General features: G+C 62.4%; 1 protein-coding gene across 1 annotated transcript; it reads right to left on the bottom strand.

The window, feature by feature from the left end:
• Positions 1–5,336: 5,336 nt before the first annotated feature.
• Positions 5,337–19,561, bottom strand: SOCS7 (suppressor of cytokine signaling 7; the record flags this gene model as incomplete). Its single annotated transcript, XM_084221986.1, has 10 exons — positions 5,337–6,775; positions 7,958–8,104; positions 8,468–8,603; positions 9,566–9,694; positions 12,642–12,810; positions 13,730–13,860; positions 15,027–15,128; positions 15,944–16,048; positions 16,702–16,766; positions 18,738–19,561. 9 exons carry the CDS (start codon positions 19,559–19,561, stop codon positions 7,984–7,986), a joined length of 1,782 nt encoding a protein of 593 aa, XP_084078112.1. The 3' UTR covers positions 5,337–6,775; positions 7,958–7,983.
• Positions 19,562–20,853: the final 1,292 nt, after the last annotated feature.

Here is a 20,853-nt window from a genome sequence, read left to right on the forward strand (position 1 = left end):
TGCCCGGAGCCGGCGGGCACATGCCAACCTGCTGCCGCTCACGGCCTAAAATTACCACGGCCCTTCCAGAGGCGTCGCCGCCAATCAGGGCGGCGGGGAAGGCGTGCGGGCGGCTCGGGAGCTCCTCTGCATTGCAGCTGGATGTGGGAAGAGGGGGATTTTTCCAGCGGGGAAAACGCAGCCGGCAGCGGAGGCCGGGCGCTCGCAGCCCCCGGGGGGATGCTGCGCCCCGCGATGTCCCCGCGGGGCCACGCGCGGTGGCTTTGCCGGGGGGCGGGGGACACGCCGGGGGTCCGGGGCGGTGATGGCGGGTGGTCACCCAGCTGGGTGACACGGCCTCGCTGTGGCACCCCCGGTGCTCCCCCCGCCGCCGCTCGGGGAGGGGGGGCGGATTGTGCAGCACGCGGCCCCCAACGTGCGGCCGGAGCTCGCTGCGTGCCGGGGACGTGTCGTGCCCGCAGCGGTGGCTCCGCGCGGGTCCCCAGCGCTGCCCCAGCCCCTCCAGCCCCGCGGAGGGTCGGGGGCTGCGGGGCACCCGCGGGGCACCAAATCCTGCGCCGGGATCTGGGCTGAGCCGGAGCGATGGGGGAGGCGGGGGAAACACGAGGCAGAGCCCCGGGGGCTGCGGAGAGGGAGCTGGACCCCAAAACTGGGGGGGGATGGTCGGGAAGGGGGTGATCCCTACCCCAGGGACCCTCCTGTCCACGCAGAGCCACGGCACGGGGGGTCCGAGAGACCCCCAGCCCCAGGTGGGCGGCGAGGAGGGGCAGCCCAGCCCGGCCGGAGCGGGACGGGGGCTGGAGGCGTTGGTCGGTGAATAACGGGATGGGGAGACAGAGCAAAGGACCCCCCCGGGGTTTTTCCACACCCCACGGCGGCTCCAGCCCGTTCCCCGAGCAGAAACCCCCTCCCCAAATCGCGGGCGGGACCCGCCCCGGGCTGTGGCAGGAGGCGGCGGCAGAGCAGGGACAGGGACGGGGTCCCGCGGCACACCTGGGCTGGGTGAGGCGCACGGGGGGCGCGGGGGGGTCTCGGGGGATGCTGCCGAGGGTCCCGGTGGGCGATGCTGCGGCGGGGCTCAGGCGGGCGGCGGGGAGAGGGCGGGGGTGACGCCGCGGGCCGGGGGAAGGTGGGTGGGGCAGAAAGCAGCAGGTGGGGAGCGCAGCGCTGGCAGGTGGGGTCCCTCCGGCGGCAGGTGGGGTCCCCGGGGCTGTCGGACCCCCGGAACGGCGCCGCGTCCGTGCGTGCTGGACCCGCCCGGTCCCCGCCACGGCGGCTCCGGCCCCGGTCCCGCTCCCTGTTCCGGTCCCGCTCCTTATCCCGGTCCCGATCCTACCTGCTCCATGGGGCCGCTCAGGGGGCGGGCGCGGCGGTCCGGCCGCGGGCCATGGGCCGGTGCCGGTGGCGGTGCCGGTGGCGGAGCCGGTGGCGGTGCCGGTGGCGGAGCCGGCGCGCCCCGGTGCGGTCCCGCTGCCGCCGCCTCTCGCCGCCGCCGCCGCCCACGCCCGGCGCCGCCCGGCGCATCCCGGGAGCGGCGTCATGTGAGCGGCGACGGGAGGGGGCCCCCGGCCCCACCCGGACCCCGCCGCCGCCCTCCCCTCCCTCCCCTCCGCCCGGTCCCCCCGGGACCCCGCCAGCCCCATCGCGCTGCTTCCCTCCTCCTCCTCCATCTCTCCCTCCATCCCTCCCCATCCATCCATCCATCCATCCATCCATCCATCCATCCATCCATCCATCCATCCATCCATCCATCCCTCCATCCCTGTCCATCCTTCCTTTGCATCCTGCCTCCCACCTGCCCCTCGCACCCGGCTCCGCTCTGAATCCTCCTTCCATCCCTCCATCAGTCCTTCCACCCTGTCATCTTGCCATCCATCCCTCCCTCCATCCATCCATCCATCCATCCATCCATCCATCCATCCATCCATCCATCCATCCATCCCTCCATCCATCCATCCATCCATCCATCCATCCATCCATCCATCCTCCATCCATCCATCCATCCATCCATCCATCCATCCATCCATCCTCCATCCATCCATCCCCCATCCATCCCCCATCCATCCATCCATCCATCCATCCATCCATCCATCCATCCATCCATCCCTCCATCCCTCCATCCCTCCATCCCTCCCTCCCTCCCTCCATCCCTCCCTCCCTCTCTCCCCCATCTCCCTCTCCCTGTTCCCCGGGGCTGTGGCTCTCCCGGCAGTGCCCAGCGCAGGGGTGGCACGGTGGCAGGGCGGGTGGCACTGTCTGTCCCCCGCAGCTGGGTTGGTGGCCCCTGGCCTGTCCTGTCCCGGGGTGGCAGCCAAGCCCTCGGGGCTGGGTAAATGTTAGCTCGGAGCGACGCCGCTGCCAGCCCAGCGCGGGGGGGACAGCGGGGACAGCGGGGACAGTGCCAGCCCTCCCAGCCCCCTGGGCACAGAGGGGACAGCGGGGACAGTGCCAGCCCTCCCACCCCTCCCAGCCCCCTGGGCACAGCGGGGACAGCGGGGACAGTGCCAGCCCTCCCAGCCCCCCGGGCACGGCCCCGGGCACGGCGGGGACAGCGGGGACAGTGCCAGCCCTCCCAGCCTGGGCATGGCCCTGGGCACAGCCCCGGGCACGGCGGGGACAGCGGGGACAGCGGGGACAGTGCCAGCACTCCCAGGCCCCCGGGCACGGCCCCGGGCACGGCGGGGACAGCGGGGACAGTGCCAGCCCTCCCAGCCCCCCGGGCACGGCCCCGGGCACGGCGGGGACAGCGGGGACAGTGCCAGCCCTCCCAGCCCCCCGGGCACGGCCCCGGGCACGGCGGGGACAGCGGGGACAGTGCCAGCCCTCCCAGCCCCCCGGGCATGGCCCTGGGCACGGCCCCGGCTGCATTGGCCTGGGCCTGGGCTGTGCCTCAGTTTCCCTTGGATTGATCCCGTCCTGTGCCTCAGTTTCCCTTGGATTGATCCCATCCTGTGCCTCAGTTTCCCTTGGACTGGTCCCGTGCCGTGCCTCAGTCTCTCTTGGATGGCTCCAGGTCGTGCCTCAGTTTCCCCTGGAGTGGTCTTCTGCCGTGCCTCAGTTTCCCTTGTTCCCTCCCCACCCCGTGCCTCAACTTCCTTTGGATAGATCCCAACCCGTGCCTCAGTTTCCCTCGGATGTCCCCACCCCGTGCCTCAGTTTCCCTCGGATATCCCCACCCCGTGCCTCAGTTTCCCTCGGATGTCCCCCCCCCGTGCCTCAGTTTCCCTCATTCCCACGCTCCCCTCAGAACCCCGGGCCAAGGAGGGGCAGCGCCCCCACCCCCCACAGGACCCAGCCCCAAACTGGGGGTACGGACGCCCCAAACCCACCCTGGGCCAGTCCCGGCCCCGCGGCTGGGGCAGAGCGGGCCGAGGGCGGATTTGGGGATGGGATTGAGGGGGGGGATCGATGGGTTGGATTTAGGGACAGAATTTCGGGGTGGGATTTGGGGATGGGATCGATGGATTGGATTTAGGGACAGAATTTCGGGGTGGGATTTGGGGATGGGATCGATGGATTGGATTTAGGGACAGAATTTCGGGGTGGGATTTGGGGATGGGATCGATGGATTGGGTTTAGGGACGGAATTTCGGGGTGGGATTTGGGGATGGGATTTAGGGACGGCGAGCAACACCCCGCCGCCCAACGGGATTTTTGGGCATCACCAGCAGCCCCCCCCCCTCGCTGACCCCGCGGGGGCCGGGGCCGCGCTCGGGGGTCCCGGGGGGCCCGAGGGCTCAGCAGCCCCCGCGGGATCGGGGCTGGGGCTGGGGGCAGGCGGAGCGGGAAGAAAGCGCCCTTTGTCCGGGGGCCGCGCCGCCCGCGGGGGCCGCGCCGCTTTCTGATGCTAATGAGGAGGTAAAAATAAAGCTGCGGCCCCGCTCGGGGGCGGCCGGACAAAAGCCGCTTTTTTTGGGGGGCCCCGGGGGTGGCGAGGGGGTGCCCCGGGCCCCCACGGGCTCCTCCGGGCTCCCGAATTCCCGGAGCATTCCCGGGAAGGCGCCGCCCCAAAGCTTCCTCGGGCCGTGGGGACCCCAAATCGGCCCCGCTTCCCATCCCGGGGACCCCAAATCGGCCCCGCTTCCCATCCCGGGGACCCCAAATCGGCCTCTCTTCCCATCCCGGGGACCCCAAATCCGCCTCATTCCCGACCCTGGGGATCCCAAATCCGCCTCATTCCCTATCCCGAGGACCCTAAACCTCCAAAGGGACCCCAAGTTGGCCTTGTCCAACTTGGCACCGGGGGGGCACGGGGAGCCGCTCCTGGGTGGGTTTTGGGGTGCCAGGAGCACCCCGATATCCCTGGGGGCAGCTGGGGGGGCACTGGAAGCCCCTCCTGGGTGGGTTTTGGGGTGCCAGGAGCACCCATGGCTCCCCCCGAATGGGTCTGGGGGTACCAGGCTGCCCCAAAAAAGGGGCCAAAGGGACCTGGAGGGGGTCAAGGGCTCGGAATTCACCACAAAAATTCACCAACAAGTTCCAAGGTTTTTATTCAAACCCTTTTCTCTCTGCCCTTCCCACCCCCACACAGCAAAAAAAAAAAAATCCCAAAAAAACCCAAAAAAAACCCCAAATCGATGCTAAAAATGAGTTTTACAAACACTAAGTCAGCTCTTCCTGGCTGACCCCGTAGGAAAAAAAACACCCCCCCCCAAAAACCCCCAAAATCCAGGAATTCCACACCAGCAGTTCCTAAAATCCCCCACAAGAGGCCAAACATGCCTATAAATACAATATTTACACACAAACCCCACAGCTCCCCACCCCAAAAATAACCAAACACACCCAAAGTGCATTTGTGGTTCATATCAAAACCCATTATTATTAATATTATTATTATTAATTAATTTTTTCATTAAATCTGAAAGATTGGCCTGCAAAGTCCGTTTGGTTTTTTTTATTATTATTTTTTTAACCATTTAGTAACTTTTCTCATATATTTATGAAAATAAATTATACAGCCACTATTTGAATAAATTAAGCACACACCAAAAAAAAAATTAAGATTAAAATTAAAAATTAAAAAAGGGGGAATAAAAATAAAATTAGGCAAAAGCTGCATTTTTTTTTTCTTTTTTTTTTTTAAATTCCAAAGGGTGATCCCCAAAAATCCTGGGAATCTCCTGCCCTGGGAGCTGCTGGAATCTGCTTATTCCTCCTCCAAAGGTGAGGCTGGATCCTGTGAAATTCCTGGGATTTGGGGTGCAGCCCTGGATGGGGAGCACTGGGAGCTGCCCAGGGTGAGGTTTTGGGGGAGTGGGAGTGGCAAAAAAACCCCCAAAACCCCCAAAAACCCCCCATCTCTGCTGCTCCCCCTTCCCAAAGCTCTCCCAGTCCCAGAGCAGAGTGGGAATGCTGTCACCACCACCCCCCCACCAAGAAAACAGGATTTTCCCTGGATTTTCTGTGCCTTCCCAATTCCCTGCACCCCCTTATCCGTCCCCCATCCACTTTTCCTTTTTCCTTGTTTTTTTTTTTTCCAGGGTCTCTTTTTTTGGGGGGAAGGAAGGCTGGAGCAGGCCTGGTCCCTCAGACAGTCCCATGAGGTATTTCCATGGATTTTCACCCAGAAACCTGGAATTATTTTTTTTAAGGACTGTGGGTTTTTTCCTCCAAAATCCCAGCCGGAGGAGGCAGGCAGGGCAGGGTTTGTAGCACCTTTTATGGCAAAGCAGCTTGGAATTTTTTCCATTGAAATCCGCAGGAATTCCAGGACTGGGATGGTGCTGGCAGCTCCCAGGGCTCCAGGGAATCCTCAGATCCAGCAGGATGGGGCAATTCCTTGGATTCAGAGCACTGGAACGTCGCTCCTTGGAACACAGCCAGCAAGAATCCTCCAGAATTCCCAGCTGGAAGTTCCCCCGTGGAATTCCTGCCCGGGGGATGGAGCAGCAGGGATCCCAAGGGGTGAGGGAGGGAATTTGTGCCCAAAATCAGGGAAAATCAGCCAAAACCCTCCTGGATTTGCTGCTCCTGATGTCCCGGGGAGAGGAGGGAGCTGCTCCAGGAGGATCCTCCAGGGGAATCCCTCCATTCCCAGCCTCTGGAATCCACCAGGGACAGGCTGGCAGAGCCCAGCCCAGGTCTGGGATCCCTCCAGCAATTCCAGCAGCGGCTCTTCCACCTTCCCAGGGCTCCAGGGGAATCTTCCAGCCGTGCTCCCTTCGGATCCACCACACCCCACGCTCCTCCTGCCTTCCTTCTCTTCCCAGGATGCTCCTGCCGCTCCTGGAGGGTTGGGATCTCTTTTCCCGGATCCTGGGAAGCGGGGGAGCTGTGGGGCTGCTCGGAACTCCACGCTGAATTATTCCCAGGGGTTATTCCCAGGGGTTCTTCCCAGGGGCTCTTCCATCCCCCTGGCTCCGTCTGCAGCTCTCCAGAGAGGATCAAAGCCTCGCCACCACGCCTGGCAGCAGATGGATCTTCCCAGAGAATTCCCCCTTTTTTTCCTCCCTCTCCCCTGCCTTGAAATTCCCAAGGTGGGATCAGAAAATCCAGTTTTTCCTCATGCTGAAAATCCAAAGAAAAATAAAAATCCAGAGACATCCAAACGGAAAACTCCCAGGAAAGCTCGGGAACGGTGCCGTGACATTCCTTGTTCCGCGGGGACCCCGCGGGGCCGGGCTGGGCTCCCCCAGGATTCCTTTTCCCAGGAGCAGATCCTGCTCTGCTGGCTTTCCTGGGAATGCTGGGCCCTCTCCTCCAGGAAAAGAGCAGCAGCAGCAGCAGGAGCTCGGCCTCTCCCCACCACGGCAGGAGGGCAACAACCAAATTCCTGCCAGGAAAAAACACCGGGAATCGGGATCAGGTGGGACTGGGGGAGAGGGGGAATGGGAACAGGGAGGAGCAGGAGGGTTGGGCCCTTCCCGAGGAAAGCTGGGAATGGTAAAACCATGAAATCCTGTTCCCTTTCCCAAAGAAAAGCCGGGAATGACAGAAGACCCCTCCTGACTGATCCTGGGATGAGGCACCATTCCCAGACCACTCCTGAACCATTCCCAGATCATTCCTGGGGCATTCCCGACCACCCCTGAACCATTCCCAGATCATTACTGAACCATTCCCAGATCATTCCTGGGGCATTCCCAGACCATCCCTGAACCATTCCCAGATCATTCCTGGGGCATTCCCGACCACCAATCCTGGGGCATTCCCAGATTATTACTGAACCATTCCCAGACCATCCTGACCATCCCTGCTCCACTCCAAATCATTCCAGACCATCCCCAGACCATTCCTGAACCATTCCAGACCATTCCCAGACCATCCCGACCATCGCTGGACCATTCCCAATCCTCCCAGACCATCCCCAGACCACTCCCAGACCATTCCCAATCCTCCCAGACCACTCCCAGACCATTCCCAATCCTCCCAGACCACTCCCAGACCACTCCCAGACCATTCCCAATCCTCCCAGACCACTCCCAGACCATTCCCAGACCATTCCCAATCCTCCTGGACCATTCCCAGACCATTCCCAGACCATCCCGACCATCACTGGGCCATTCCCAATCCTCCCAGACCATCCCCAGACCACTCCCAGACCACTCCCAGACCATTCCCAATCCTCCCAGACCACTCCCAGACCACTCCCAGACCACTCCTGAACCATTCCAGACCATTCCCAGACCATCCCGACTATCACTGGGCCATTCCCAATCCTCCCAGACCATTCCCAGACCATCCCAACCATCACTGGGCCATTCCCAATCCTCCCAGACCACTCCCAGACCACTCCCAAACCATTCCCAATCCTCCCAGACCATTCCCACACCATTCCCAGGCCATTCCCGGGCCATTCCCGGGCCATTCCCGGGCCATTCCCAATCCTCCCAGACCACTCCCACACCATTCCCAGACCATTCCCGGGCCATTCCCAGACCATTCCCGGGCCATTCCCAATCCTCCCAGACCATTCCCACACCATTCCCAGGCCATTCCCGGGCCATTCCCGCACCGTCAGTGCCGGGGGCTCCGGCCCCGCTACGTGGAGGGTTCGGGCTCCTGCTTCTGTCGGGAGATGAGCTGCGCCTCCTTGAGGGACAGGTACTGCTCCTCCTGCGGGTCGTAGTAGTAGAACTTGCGGATGTAGGAGATCAGGGGCCTGGAAAAACACCGGGAACGGCCACATCCCTGAGCCACAGCACCTCTGAAACATTCCCAAAACACATCCAGAGCCTCTTCCCCAGAAAAACACCAGGAACAGTCGGATCCCAAGCCCAGCCCCTCTGACATCCCCAGCACCTCCACAGGAACTGGCACAGCAGGGAATTCCTCATTCCCAAGCCGCTCAGAATTCCCACTGCACCCCCAAACCCCACAGGACAGGGATCCATGGATCCCGCTCTCCCACAGCTGGAAAGGCCGAGGATTCCCGGCGGGATCCGAGCTCACAGATCCCCTCCTGCTGCCTGGGAAGGAGGGAGGGAATTCCAGGGACTGATCCCAGGGGGATCCCTGGACTCACTTGGGCAGCGGGAGCTCGGGAATGTGGTCGATCCGGACCAGCTGCCGGATCCGGAAGCGGCAAAGGTGCTGCAGGGATTTGACGTTGCTGAACCTGGAGACGGGATACAGGAGCTGCACGGGCGTCGGAGGGAGACCTTTGGGGCCAAAAAAGGAGATTTTGGAGACCAGGATTAGGCAGGATCAGGTTCCCGGGCTCACCTGGAAGATCCCATTCCCAGGCTTACGTGGATCAAAGGAAAATCCCATTCCCGGGTTCACCTGGATCCCGGGACCATCCCATTCCTGGGCTCACCTGAACCATCCCATTCCCGGGCTCACCTGGATCCCTGGACCATCCCATTCCCGGGCTCACCTGAACCATCCCATTCCCGGGCTCACCTGGACCATCCCATTCCCGGGTTCACCTGGATCCCTGGACAATCCCATTCCCAGGCTCACCTGGATCCCTGGCCCATCCCATTCCCAGGCTCACCTGGCCCATCCCATTCCCGGGCTCACCTGAACCATCCCATTCCTGGGCTCACCTGGATCCCTGGCCCATCCCATTCCCAGGCTCACCTGGATCCCTGGACCATCCCATTCCCGGGCTCACCTGAACCATCCCATTCCCAGGTTCACCTGCATCCCTGGACCATCCCATTCCTGGACTCACCTGAACCATCCCATTCCCGGGCTCACCTGGATCCCTGGCCCATCCCATTCCTGGGCTCACCTGGATCCCTGGCCCATCCCATTCCCGGGCTCACCTGAACCATCCCATTCCCAGGCTCACCTGGATCCCTGGCCCATCCCATTCCCGGGCTCACCTGAACCATCCCATTCCCGGGCTCACCTGGATCCCTGGACCATCCCTTTCCCGGGCTCACCTGGATCCCTGGACAATCCCATTCCTGGGCTCACCTGGATCCCTGGACCATCCCCTTCCCGGGCTCACCTGGATCCCTGAACCATCCCATTCCCGGGCTCACCTGGATCCCTGAACAATCCCATTCCCAGGCTCACCTGGATCCCTGGACAATCCCATTCCCGGGCTGACCTGGAACCCTTGACCATCCCATTCCCAGGCTCACCTGGCCCATCCCATTCCCGGGCTCACCTGGGACCCGGGAGCGCAGGAAGTAGAGGAATTTCCCATTTTTGGAGTGCATGATCGCCCTCTTGATGAACTCCACCACGGACTGGCAGCGGTCCTCGAACTTGGGGTGGCACCACAGGCTGAAGGTCCCTTCCACAAGAGAAAGAATTCCCATTATTCCAGGGGATTTTTGGGAAAGCACAGGGGAATAATTCCCTTTATTCCAGGGGATTTTTGGGAAAGCACAGGGGAATAATTCCCTTTATTCCAAGGAATTTTTGGGAAAGCACAGGGGAATAATTCCCTTTATTCCAGGGGATTTTTGGGAAAGCACAGGGGAATAATTCCCTTTATTCCAAGGAATTTTTGGGAAAGCACAGGGGAATAATTCCCTTTATTCCAGGGGATTTTTGGGAAAGCACAGGGGAATAATTCCCTTTATTCCAAGGAATTTTTGGGAAAGCACAGGGGAATAATTCCCTTTATTCCAGGGGATTTTTGGGAAAGCGCAGGGGAATAATTCCCTTTATTCCAAGGAATTTTTGGGAAAGCACAGGGGAATAATTCCCTTTATTCCAAGGAATTTTTGGGAAAGCACAGGGGAATAATTCCCTTTATTCCAAGGAATTTTTGGGAAAGCACAGGGGAATAATTCCCTTTATTCCAAGGAATTTTTGGGAAAGCACAGGGGAATAATTCCCTTTATTCCAAGGAATTTTTGGGAAAGCAGCTTCCCCAGCACCCTCACAGAAACAACAGGGGGAGGATATTCGGTGACAAATCTGGCATCCCCAAAATCCCCTGGAATGGGCTGTTTTATGGATTTGGAAACAGCCAAACTTTTCAATATTAATACATTGAATCAATTAAATATTCTTACATTTTATAAATTAAAAATTCTTATATTTAGTGAATTTAGTATTATGATATTTAGGAAATTAACTACTCTCATATTCTGGAGTGTCCCTTTTCCATCCCAACATTCCCAAGGGAAGGTGACCTTGGAGCATTCCCAGCTCCAGGTGCTGCTGTCCCCATTCCCCAGCCCCGGGATCATTTTCCATGGGAGCAGTTTCATGTTCCTGCTCCTTGATTAACAGGATTGTTAATTAGGCCCTGGGTCACCCTTTGTCCCCGTGCTGTCACCTGACCCAGCCAGGTGGCCCAGGATGAAACGGGAGCTGGGGACACGAGAGCTCCCAGTGGGTCACACCAGGGTGGACACCCCCTCCTCCCACCAAAATCTGGGAATTCTGCGGGCTGGGGAAGATCCCAGCTGTGCCCTGGACACCGGTGTCACCATGTCCCCAAGTGCCACATCCACCTGGGGTTTGGACACTTCCAGGGATTGGGAATCTGTGTGCAGCCTGTTCCAACCACACTTCCCAGGAATAAATTCTCCCTAAAATTTCCATTTGTCAGAATTTCCTTCAAATTGGTTTTCCTGGGCACTGCCAGCTCCTTATTCCCACTTTTCCAGGGCACTGCCAGCCCCTTATTCCCACTTTTCCAAGGCGCCGCCAGCTCCTTATTCCCACTTTTCCAGGGCACTGCCAGCTCCTTATTCCCACTTTTCCAGGGCAATGCCAGCTCCTTATTCCCACTTTTCCAGGGCACTGCCAGCTCCTTATTCCCACTTTTCCAAGGCACTGCCAGCTCCTTATTCCCACTTTTCCAGGGCACTGCCAGCTCCTTATTCCCACTTTTCCAAGGCACTGCCAGCTCCTTATTCCCACTTTTCCAAGGCACTGCCAGCTCCTTATTCCCACTTTTCCAAGGCACTGCCAGCTCCTTATTCCCACTTTTCCAGGGCACTGCCAGCTCCTTATTCCCACTTTTCCAGGGCACTGCCAGCTCCTTATTCCCACTTTTCCAGGGCACTGCCAGCTCTTTACTCCTCGGCAGTGCTCCATGCAGGTGTGGTGGGTGATTTATAACCCCCTGGAGCTGGGAATGGCACCCCCAGGAATCTGGGATCCTGGGAATGGCTCACCTCGGTAGTGTTCCATGTGGGTGTGGTGGGTGAATTGATTTACAACGCCCTGGAGCTGGGAATGGCATCCCAAAGGTTCCCAGACCCCAGGAATGGGGAATCCCTCACCCCGGTAGTGCTCCATGCGCGTGTGGTGTGTGGATGGTTTATAACCCCCTGGAGCTGGGAATGCTATCCCAAGGATTTGGGACCCCAGGGATGGGGAATCCCTCACCCCGGTAGTGCTCCATGGGCGTGTGGTGCGTGATTTATAACCCCCCCGAGCTGGGAATGGCCCCCAAAGGTTCCCAAACCCCAGGAATGGGGAATCCCTCACCCCGGTAGTGCTCCATGCGCGTGTGGTGTGTGGGTGGTTTATAACCCCCTGGAGCTGGGAATGGCACCCCAAGGATTTGGGACCCCAGGAATGGCTCACCCCGGTAGTGCTCCATGAGGTGGGTGATTTATAACCCCCCCGAGCTGGGAATGGCACCCCAAACCCCAGGAATGGGGAATCCCTCACCCCGGTAGTGCTCCATGCGCGTGTGGTGCATGGATGGTTTATACCCCCCTGGAGCTGGAATGGCACCCCAAAGGTTCCCAAACCCCGGGAATGGGGAATCCCTCACCCCGGTAGTGCTCCATGTGGGTGTGGTGTGTGATTTATAACCCCTGGGAGCTGGGAATGCTATCCCAAGGATTTGGGACCCCAGGGATGGGGAATCCCTCACCCCAGTAGTGCTCCATGCGCGTGTGGTGTGTGATTTATAACCCCCTGGAGTTGGGAATGCTATCCCAAGGATTTGGGACCCCAGGGATGGGGCATGGCTCACCCCAGTAGTGCTCCATGCGGATGTGGTGTGTGGATGGTTTATAACCCCCTGGAGCTGGGAATGGCACCCCAAACCCCAGGAATGGCTCACGCCTCACCCCGGTAGTGCTCCATGTGGTGCGTGATTTATAACCCCCTGGAGCTGGGAATGGCCCCCAAAGGTTCCCAAACCCCAGGCATGGCTCACCCCGGTAGTGCTCCATGCGCGTGTGGTGTGTGGGTGGTTTATACCCCCCTGGAGCTGGAATGGCACCCCAAAGGTTCCCAAACCCCAGGGATCAGGCATGGCTCACCCCGGTAGTGCTCCATGCGCGTGTGGTGCGTGATGCCCTGCGAGCGGAAGCTCAGGCTCAGGATGTAGCGCGGGTCGGAGCTGTCCCGCACCAGGAAGGACCCGTCCGGTTTCCCCTTCAGCTTCATCTCGGCGTCCTCCCAGTTCATGGGGCCCCAGTACCACCCGCACTGGGGACAGAGAGCGGCGGCTGGGACGGCATTCCCTCCGTTCCCTCGGGAGAGCTCCCTGCCCAGCCCCCGTGGGGAATGCCACCCTTCCCCACCCGCTGAGGGCGGCTGGGATTGAGGGACGAGGGGACCCCAGGGCCTGAGGGGACAGAGGGGATCCAGACCCCCCTTCCAGGCCCAGAAAAGGATCTCCTGGACTCTGAAATCATGGATTCCCCAAACTCTGAGGGGGTGCATTCCCAAACCCCAGTCCCTGAGGGGGTGCATTCCCAAACCCCAGTCCCTGAGGGCTCCATTCCCAAACCCCAGGCCCAAACCCCAGTCCCAAACCCCATTCCCCAAGGGCCCAGACTCTCCCCCGTCCCCGAGGGCCCCCATTCCCAAACCCAGTCCCTGAGGGCTCCATTCCCAAACCCCATTCCCCGATGTCCCAGACTGTCCCCTGTCCCTGATGTCCCAGACTGTCCCCCGTCCCCAATGTCCCAGACTGTCCCCCATTCCCCAATGTCCCAGACTGTCCCTGTCCCCAATGTCCCAGACTCTCCCCCGTCCCCGAGGGCTCCCATTCCCAAACCCCTGTCCCCGATGTCCCAGACTGTCCCCAATGTCCCAGACTCTCCCCTGTCCCCGATGTCCCAGACTGTCCCCATTCCCCAATGTCCCAGACTCTCCCCTGTCCCCAATGTCCCAGACTGTCCCCATTCCCCGATGTCCCAGACTGTCCCCAATGTCCCAGACTGTCCCCATTCCCCGATGTCCCAGACTGTCCCCAATGTCCCAGACTGTCCCCGTCCCCAATGTCCCAGACTGTCCCCATTCCCCGATGTCCCAGACTGTCCCCGATGTCCCAGACTCTCCCTGTCCCCCATGTCCCAGACTGTCCCCCATGTCCCAGACTGTCCCCTGTCCCCAAGGTCACCTTCTCCAGCTCCCTCAGGCTGGCGGCGAAGCTGCTGGGGTCGGGCCGGGCCAGGGGACACTGCAGGTGTGGGGGGGGCGGCTGGCCCGGGGCCTCGGGGGGGCGCAGGGGCACGACCCGGGGAAAGGCGTCTGCAGGGAGGGACAGGCTGTCACTGTCACTGTCACTGTCACCAGAGACAGCCCAGTCACTGTCACTGCCACCAGAGACAGCCCAGGGTCACTGTCACACAGAGACAGTCTGCAGGGAGGGACAGGCTGGTTAGTGCCACTGTCATTGTCACACAGAGACAGCCTGGTCACTGTCACACAGAGACAGTCTGCAGGGAGGGACAGGCTGTCACTGTCACTGTCATTGTCACACAGAGACAGCCCAGGGTCACTGTCACACAGAGACAGTCTGCAGGGAGGGACAGGCTGGTTAGTGCCACTGTCACCAGAGACAGCCCAGGGTCACTGCCACTGCCACTGTCACCAGAGACAGCCCAGGGTCACTGTCACTGTCACTGCCACCAGAGACAGCTGGGTCACTGCCACTGCCACTGCCACCCAGAGACAGCCTGGTCACTGCCACTGTCACTGCCACCAGAGACAGCTGGGTCACTGTCACCAGAGACAGTCTGCAGGGAGGGACAGGCTGGTCACTGCCACTGTCACTGCCACCAGAGACAGCCCAGGGTCACTGTCACACAGAGACAGCTGGGTCACTGCCACTGTCACTGCCACTGCCACCCAGAAACAGCCGGGTCACTGTCACTGTCACCCAGAGACAGCCCAGGGTCACTGCCACCAGAGACAGCCCAGGGTCACTGTCACACAGAGACAGTCTGCAGGGAGGGACAGGCTGTCACTGTCACTGCCACTGTCACCAGAGACAGCCCAGGGTCACTGTAACACAGAGACAGCTGGGTCACTGCCACTGCCACTGTCACTGCCACCAGAGACAGCCCAGGGTCACTGCCACTGTCACCCAGAGACAGCTGGAGACTGCAGGAGGGGAAAAGGTGGAGATTCCCAAAGGGAAAAGGCAGAGTTCCAGGAGGGGGGAAAAGCAGAGTTCCAGGAGGGGGGAAAGCAGAGTTCCAGGAGGGGAAAAGCAGAATTCCAGGAGGGGAAAAGCAGAGTTCCAGGAGGGGGAAAGGCAGAATTCCAAGAGGGGAAAAGCAGAATTCCAGGAGGGGGAAAGCAGAGTTCCAGGAGGGGAAAAGCAGAGTTCCAGGAGGGGGAAAGGCAGAATTCCAGGAGGGGAAAAGCAGAGTTCCAGGAGGGGAAGGCAGAGGTGGCCAAGCTGAGCTGACCTGGGGCGTGGGGCGGAGGAGGCGGAGGCAGAGGGAAGGACTGCAGGGAAGAGCCCATGGGCCCCACAAGCACAGCCGGAGGCAGAGTCCCACTGATATCATCTAGGAGAGAGCAGAGACAGGTCAGGATCAGGGAAAGAACAGCCCCAGAGCCGGGAAAACAGCCTGGAAAAGGGAATGTGGGGATTCCCAGCAGAGCCTGGGAAAACAGCCTGGAAAAGGGAATTTGGGGATTCCCAGCAGAGCCCCAGAAAACAGCCTGGAAAAGGGAACTGAGGGATTCCCAGCAGAGCCCGGAAAACAGCCTGGAAAAGGGAACTGAGGGATTCCCAGCAGAGCTTGGGAAAACAGCATGGAAAAGGGAACTGAGGGATTCCCAGCAGAGCCTGGAAAACAGCCTGGAAAAGGGAATTTGGGGATTCCCAGCAGAGCCCAAGAGTCTGGGAAAACAGCCTGGAAAAGGGAACTGAGGGATTCCCAGCAGAGCCCGGAAAAGAGCCTGGAAAAGGGAATTTGGGGATTCCCAGCAGAGCCCCAGAAAACAGCCTGGAAAAGGGAATTTGGGGATTCCCAGCACCTCCTCTCCAATTTGGGTACTGCTGGAGGACACGGATCCCTTTTCCAGCACTGGAATTCCCAGGGCTCCAGGGACCATCCCCAGGTCCCCAAGGACCCTCCCCAGGTCCCCAGGGACCCTCCCCAGGTCCCCAAGGACCCTCCCAGGGCTCCAAGGACCCTCCCCAGGTCCCCAAGGCCCCTCCCCAGGTTTCAAAGGACCCTCCCCAGGTCCCCAGGGACCATCCCCAGGTCCCCAGGACCCTCCCCAGGTCCCCAGGGACCCTCCCCAGGTCCCCAAGGACCCTCCCCAGGTCCCCAGGGACCCTCCCCAGGTCCCCAGGACCCTCCCAGGGCAGTACCGAGCAGGCTGAGGCTCCGGCGGGGCGGCGGCGGAGGGGTCGGGGGGTGAGGGGAGCTGAGCCCTCGCTGGGAAATGTCCACGTCCACCAGTGACACTGTCTCACCTGGAAAAGGAGAGGGAAAAGCCCAGGTAGGGCCGGGATCAGGCAGGCCTGGTCCCCAGGACGAGCACAGGGAAAGGAATTCCACAGGGTTTGGGGTGTTTTTCCCGTTTGCTGCTCCCACAGTAAATTTCTCCGTCTTTGGAGAGGCCTTGAGGGAATTTGCCCCAAGCCCAGGGGCTGGATGGGATGAGGAGGCTCCAAAGGATCTTTTCCAGCATGGAATTCCCACACTGAGCAGAGCTGATCCATGTATGGCATAAGGGACACGGTAATTTTAAAAATAATTAAATTTTTAAAAGTCATGTTAAAAATAATCAGATAAACTAATAATTCATGAAACCAACCTCTCAAAATAAAACAAAAATTTGGCATCTCCAGGTTTTCCTCTGCAGATTCCTTTGAGGAAAAGCAGCTCCTCTCCTGGGGGTCTGGGACCCCCTTCCTTTGCCTTAAACCCCTTCCTGGTGGTTTGGGCCCCATCCTGGGCTCAGATCCTCTTTGGGGTCTCCTTTTTGGGTCTGAGGCCAGCAGCACCAAGGGACACCACAGAGATCCCAGTCTGGGATCCCACAGAAGCAAAATTCCCCATTCCCTGCTCATCCCACAGCAAAACAAAAAACCCCAAACTCGCACAAATCCCCCCAGATCCTCACCTGTGAAGAGGGGGCTGAACACAACCGGGGAAAAGGCACTTTGGGTTCTTGTCAGTCTGTGTTTCCTGTGGGGAAAAACAGGGGAAAATGGGGTGAGGAGAGATGAGGAGACTTGGAATCCCAGCAGGAAAAAACCAGGAGAACTTTCTTCCACCAGAGAACCTCCTCCTACCAGGAGAAACTTCTCCACCAGAGAACCTTCTCCATCCTTGCCAGCACCTCCATCCACGTGTTTCTCCAGCTCCTGCTCAGGGCAGGGAACCAGAAAAGCTGGCACTCCAAAGCAAATCCCTGAGCAGGGAATTAATCAAGGTTTTGGACAGAAAAGCCCGAGCAGGTGCCAGGGAGGCACGGAGCTGTTTCACAACAGACCTCACCCTGCTTCCCAGCATCGGGATTGCCAAATTCCAGGGCTGAGTCCAGGAGCAATCTGGGGGTTCTGCCTGGAGCACCCCGAAAATGCAGGTGAGGGGTGGGGGAGCTCATTCCAGAGAGGCCAAAATGGGTGGGAGCAGCTCAAAAGGCAGCCCTGGTGAGCACCAGCATTCCCAGGAAAACCAGCATTCCCAACCAGTTTTGTAACTGCCAGCTCCCACCAGATCCACCCCACATCCATGGGGGTCACAGGGCAGGAGACAACAATTTCCAGCTCCCAGCAGAACCAAGGAAAGGTCCTGGCTCATCCTCATCATCCTCATCATCATCATCATCATCATCATCATCATCACCACCATCCCACCAGGGAGGAATTCCTGGAACTGGAGGCAGCAAAGTCCTGTCTGACCCACAGGAGCTGCTGCATCGAGCACCTTGGGGTAACCTTTGTTAAAAAATGCCTAATTAGTGTGAGGAGCTGCAGAAGTGACCACCAAAGTGACCACCAAAGTGACCACCAAAGTGACCACCAAACCCCCAGGCCAGAGGAAGGCCAGGCAGCCATTCCCAGATGTTCCCCTGCTCTCAGCCCTCTCCCAGCCCTGCTGGAATTACCCCAATCCCATCAGCAAAGCTTTCTGTCGTTCCAGGCACCTCCTTTGGGGCCGTTTGAGTCACCTGTGGGCAAGGAGCCACCGTCTGAGGCTGCTCCAGCTGCCCACGTGCCCAGGGAGGCTCCTCGGGGCCACAGCAGCTCCAGAGAGGCCTCAGCAGCTGCCCAGCTGCAGGGCTGGGAGCTGCCAGCTCCCCACCCAGCCCCGCTTCAAAGGGCAGCTCATTTTGGGGTAATTTTGGCCTCCTCGGGCTGCCAAAGGGCGCTGTGCTCACACGCCAGGGCTGCAGGTCACGCCTGACCCTGGGTCAGCAGCTCCAGCCTGGAGAAAAGCTTCCTGAAGCTCATCCAGCAGGAGGAGGAGGAGGAAACGCACCCCAAAATCCCCGCAGAGGGTGAGCAAACCCCACAGGGAAGGCCCTGAACCCATCCCTTTATTCCCTGCTGGGTCTCCTCCTGGCCTTCCCCAGCACAAACCTCGGCCCTGCTGCTGGGAATGCCATGGGAAGCGGTGCCAGGAGCCAGGGATGGAGCAGGGATGGAGCAGCTGGGACCGAGCAGCTCCCGCCCCGCTGGAACGGGGCTGAGGGACAGGAGGGACCCGTGGGGTCCCACACCCAGAGACCCCAGGATTTGTGCCCCATCCCAGCCGAGCTGCGGCTGGCAATGATTCCTCCTGCAGGGAAGGAGGGACAGCCGAGCCCCCACGGCATCGGAGCCGGGCAGCCCCCGCGCCCTCAGCCGCTCCTCACGGGACCGATGCTCCGAGCCCCGCTCCCGGGGACGCTCCCAAGGGATGCGGGCCTGGATCAGCGCGACCCTGCCCCGCCGGCCTCTCCCGGGCTCCAGCGTCCCCGAGTGAGAGACGAGGCCTCGGCAGCCGCTCCGGGAGCCTGATCTCAACCCGCGGGGTGGCCCCGGAGCCCCGCATCCCCCTCCGGCAGAGCATCCCAGCACGGCCCCGGGACAGCCCCGGCGGCGGGGACACGGCCCGCACCGCGCGCTGCCCCGGCGGCATCCCCGCCACCCCAGCCCGGTGCCCCCGTACCTGCCCGGCTCCTGCTCGCGGCCGCGGGCCCCGCACACATCCGTGAGGCTCCCGGCCGAGGCGGCGGCGCTGGCGGCGTCCCCGGTGGCCGAGCCGCCGCTGCAGCTCTTGGTGCGGAAGAGGCGGCTGAGGCGGATGCGGAGCGAGCCCTTCCTGCCGCCGGGGCCGGGGCCGGTGCCGGTGCCCGCGGGCGGCGGCGCGGGGCCGGGGGGCGCCGCTCTGCCGGCGGCACGGGCGGCCCCGCGCCCGGGGGACCCCGGCTCGTCCTCGGAGCCGCTGCCGCCCTCGTCGGGCTCCAGCGCCTCGAGCACCAGCAGCGCGTCGCTGGTTTCCTCGCCGGCGGGCGGCCCGAGGCACGGGCAGGGGGTGCCCGCCGCGCCCGCCGCCCCCTTCGCCCCCAGCCCCGGCGGGCGCAGCCCCAGCGCCGCCAGCTGCAGCTCCAGCCCGCTCTGCGCCGCCGCTCCCCAGCCCGCCGCCGCTTTGGGCTCCAGCGCGCAGCGGTGCCGCGGGCACAGCTCGGCCCCGCCGCCCCCCGGGACCCCCCCGCCCGCCGCCGCCGCCGCCGCCGCCGGGCCGCAGTCCTCGCCGGGCCGGCCCTCGGCCGCCGCGTTGCGGAAAACCATCAGCTGCGGCCGCGGGCTGCGCAGCGCCGGCCCGGCCCCCGGCAGCCGCCCCCCGCCGCCGGGCCCCGCGCCCGCCGCGCCGGCACCGGTACCGGCGCCGCCCGCCGCGCCCGCCTCCGGCCCGGTGCCATAGCCCAGCAGCCGGCTGAGCACCCGGTACGAGGCCGCGGCGGCCGCCGCCGCATCCCCGTCGCGCTGCATGGCTACGGCCGCCGCATGGCCCGCGGGGACCGGGACCGCACCGGCACCGGCGGCCGCCGCCGCCGCCCTCGCACGGCCGCGGCGCCCCCCCCTCGCCGCCGCCGCCGCCGCCCCGCCCCCGCGCTTCCGCCGCTGGCCGCGCCCCCCGGTGCCGGTCCCGCCTCTCCCGGTGGCTGTGGTCCCTCCTCGGCGTGGAGGCCGCGCCCCCGAGCCCCCCGACCGCACGTGGAGGGGCCGCGGGGACCCGCGGGGACACGCACCGAGCGCAGGGAGCCGCTCCGAGCCCCCGCACCCACCGGCGGCACCGGCCCCCAAGGGTGGCTCCGGCACCCACGGAGGGACCCGCTCCGAGCCCCGGGAGCCGCTCCGAGTCCCGAGTACGCACGGGCGGGAGCGCTTCCGAACCCCGCACCACCGCGGTCCCGGCACCCACGGGCACGGGGGGGGTCACGGATGATGGGGCCGGGGGGCAGCGGGGGCTCCCGGACACTCAGCTCCAGCCGTGACCCGTCGGACTCATCCCCCGCTCCGGGACCGAGGGATGCGGTGGGGGAAACCGAGGCACGGGCACGCGACGCTTCGTACCGCGAGCCCTGCGCGGCTCTTGCCCGGTTCTGGCGGGCAGCGCGTCCCACCCGGAGCAGAGGGGACAGGGACCGGCTCTCCCCACGCCTCCCGCGGGCTGGGGCTGGGGAAGGTCATGGTTGGTTGAGGCAGAAGCGAGGAAACCCTCCCGTGCCTCAGTTTCCCCTCTGTACCCCGGGTCTGCTGCGCGGGACATCCCACTCGGGGGGGTGGGCTTCAGATCCCGCTCTTTCCCGCCCCCAGCACCCCCAGCCCCACAGGGACACCCCCGTGGGTGCCACCCCCCATTCCCACCCCATGGCCGGGGGAGAGGGGGGTCGGGCACTGTGGGATTGGATCCCGCCACCGTATGGGGACCCCGCGGGCGCCCCGTTCCCCCGGCTGCTGAGGGGCCGCGGGGAGGGGGATACGGGCAGGAAAATTCCGGCTGCCGTTGCCATGGCTTCCCATCAGGATGCGCTTGCATCACGGCCAGCCCGAGGGGCCGGGGCGCGGGGTCCCCGAGGGGCTCGGTGCGCGGTCCCCACGGGGCTCAGACCGGGGGGCTCCGGGCAGCGCTGCCGCCCGAGCGGGAGCGCGGGGGCGGGCGGGGGGGGCTCCGGGCAGCGCCAGCCGCTGAACACGGTTTGGAGCCGGTGACGTCTGCTCCGGCATCGCCGAGGGAGAAGAACGGGCGGCAGAGCGCGGGGCCGGCTCCGGGCAGCTCG

Source organism: Fringilla coelebs (genome assembly GCF_963513975.1).
Source record: "Fringilla coelebs genome assembly, chromosome: 27".
In the NCBI taxonomy this organism is placed as follows: Eukaryota; Metazoa; Chordata; class Aves; order Passeriformes; family Fringillidae; genus Fringilla; species Fringilla coelebs.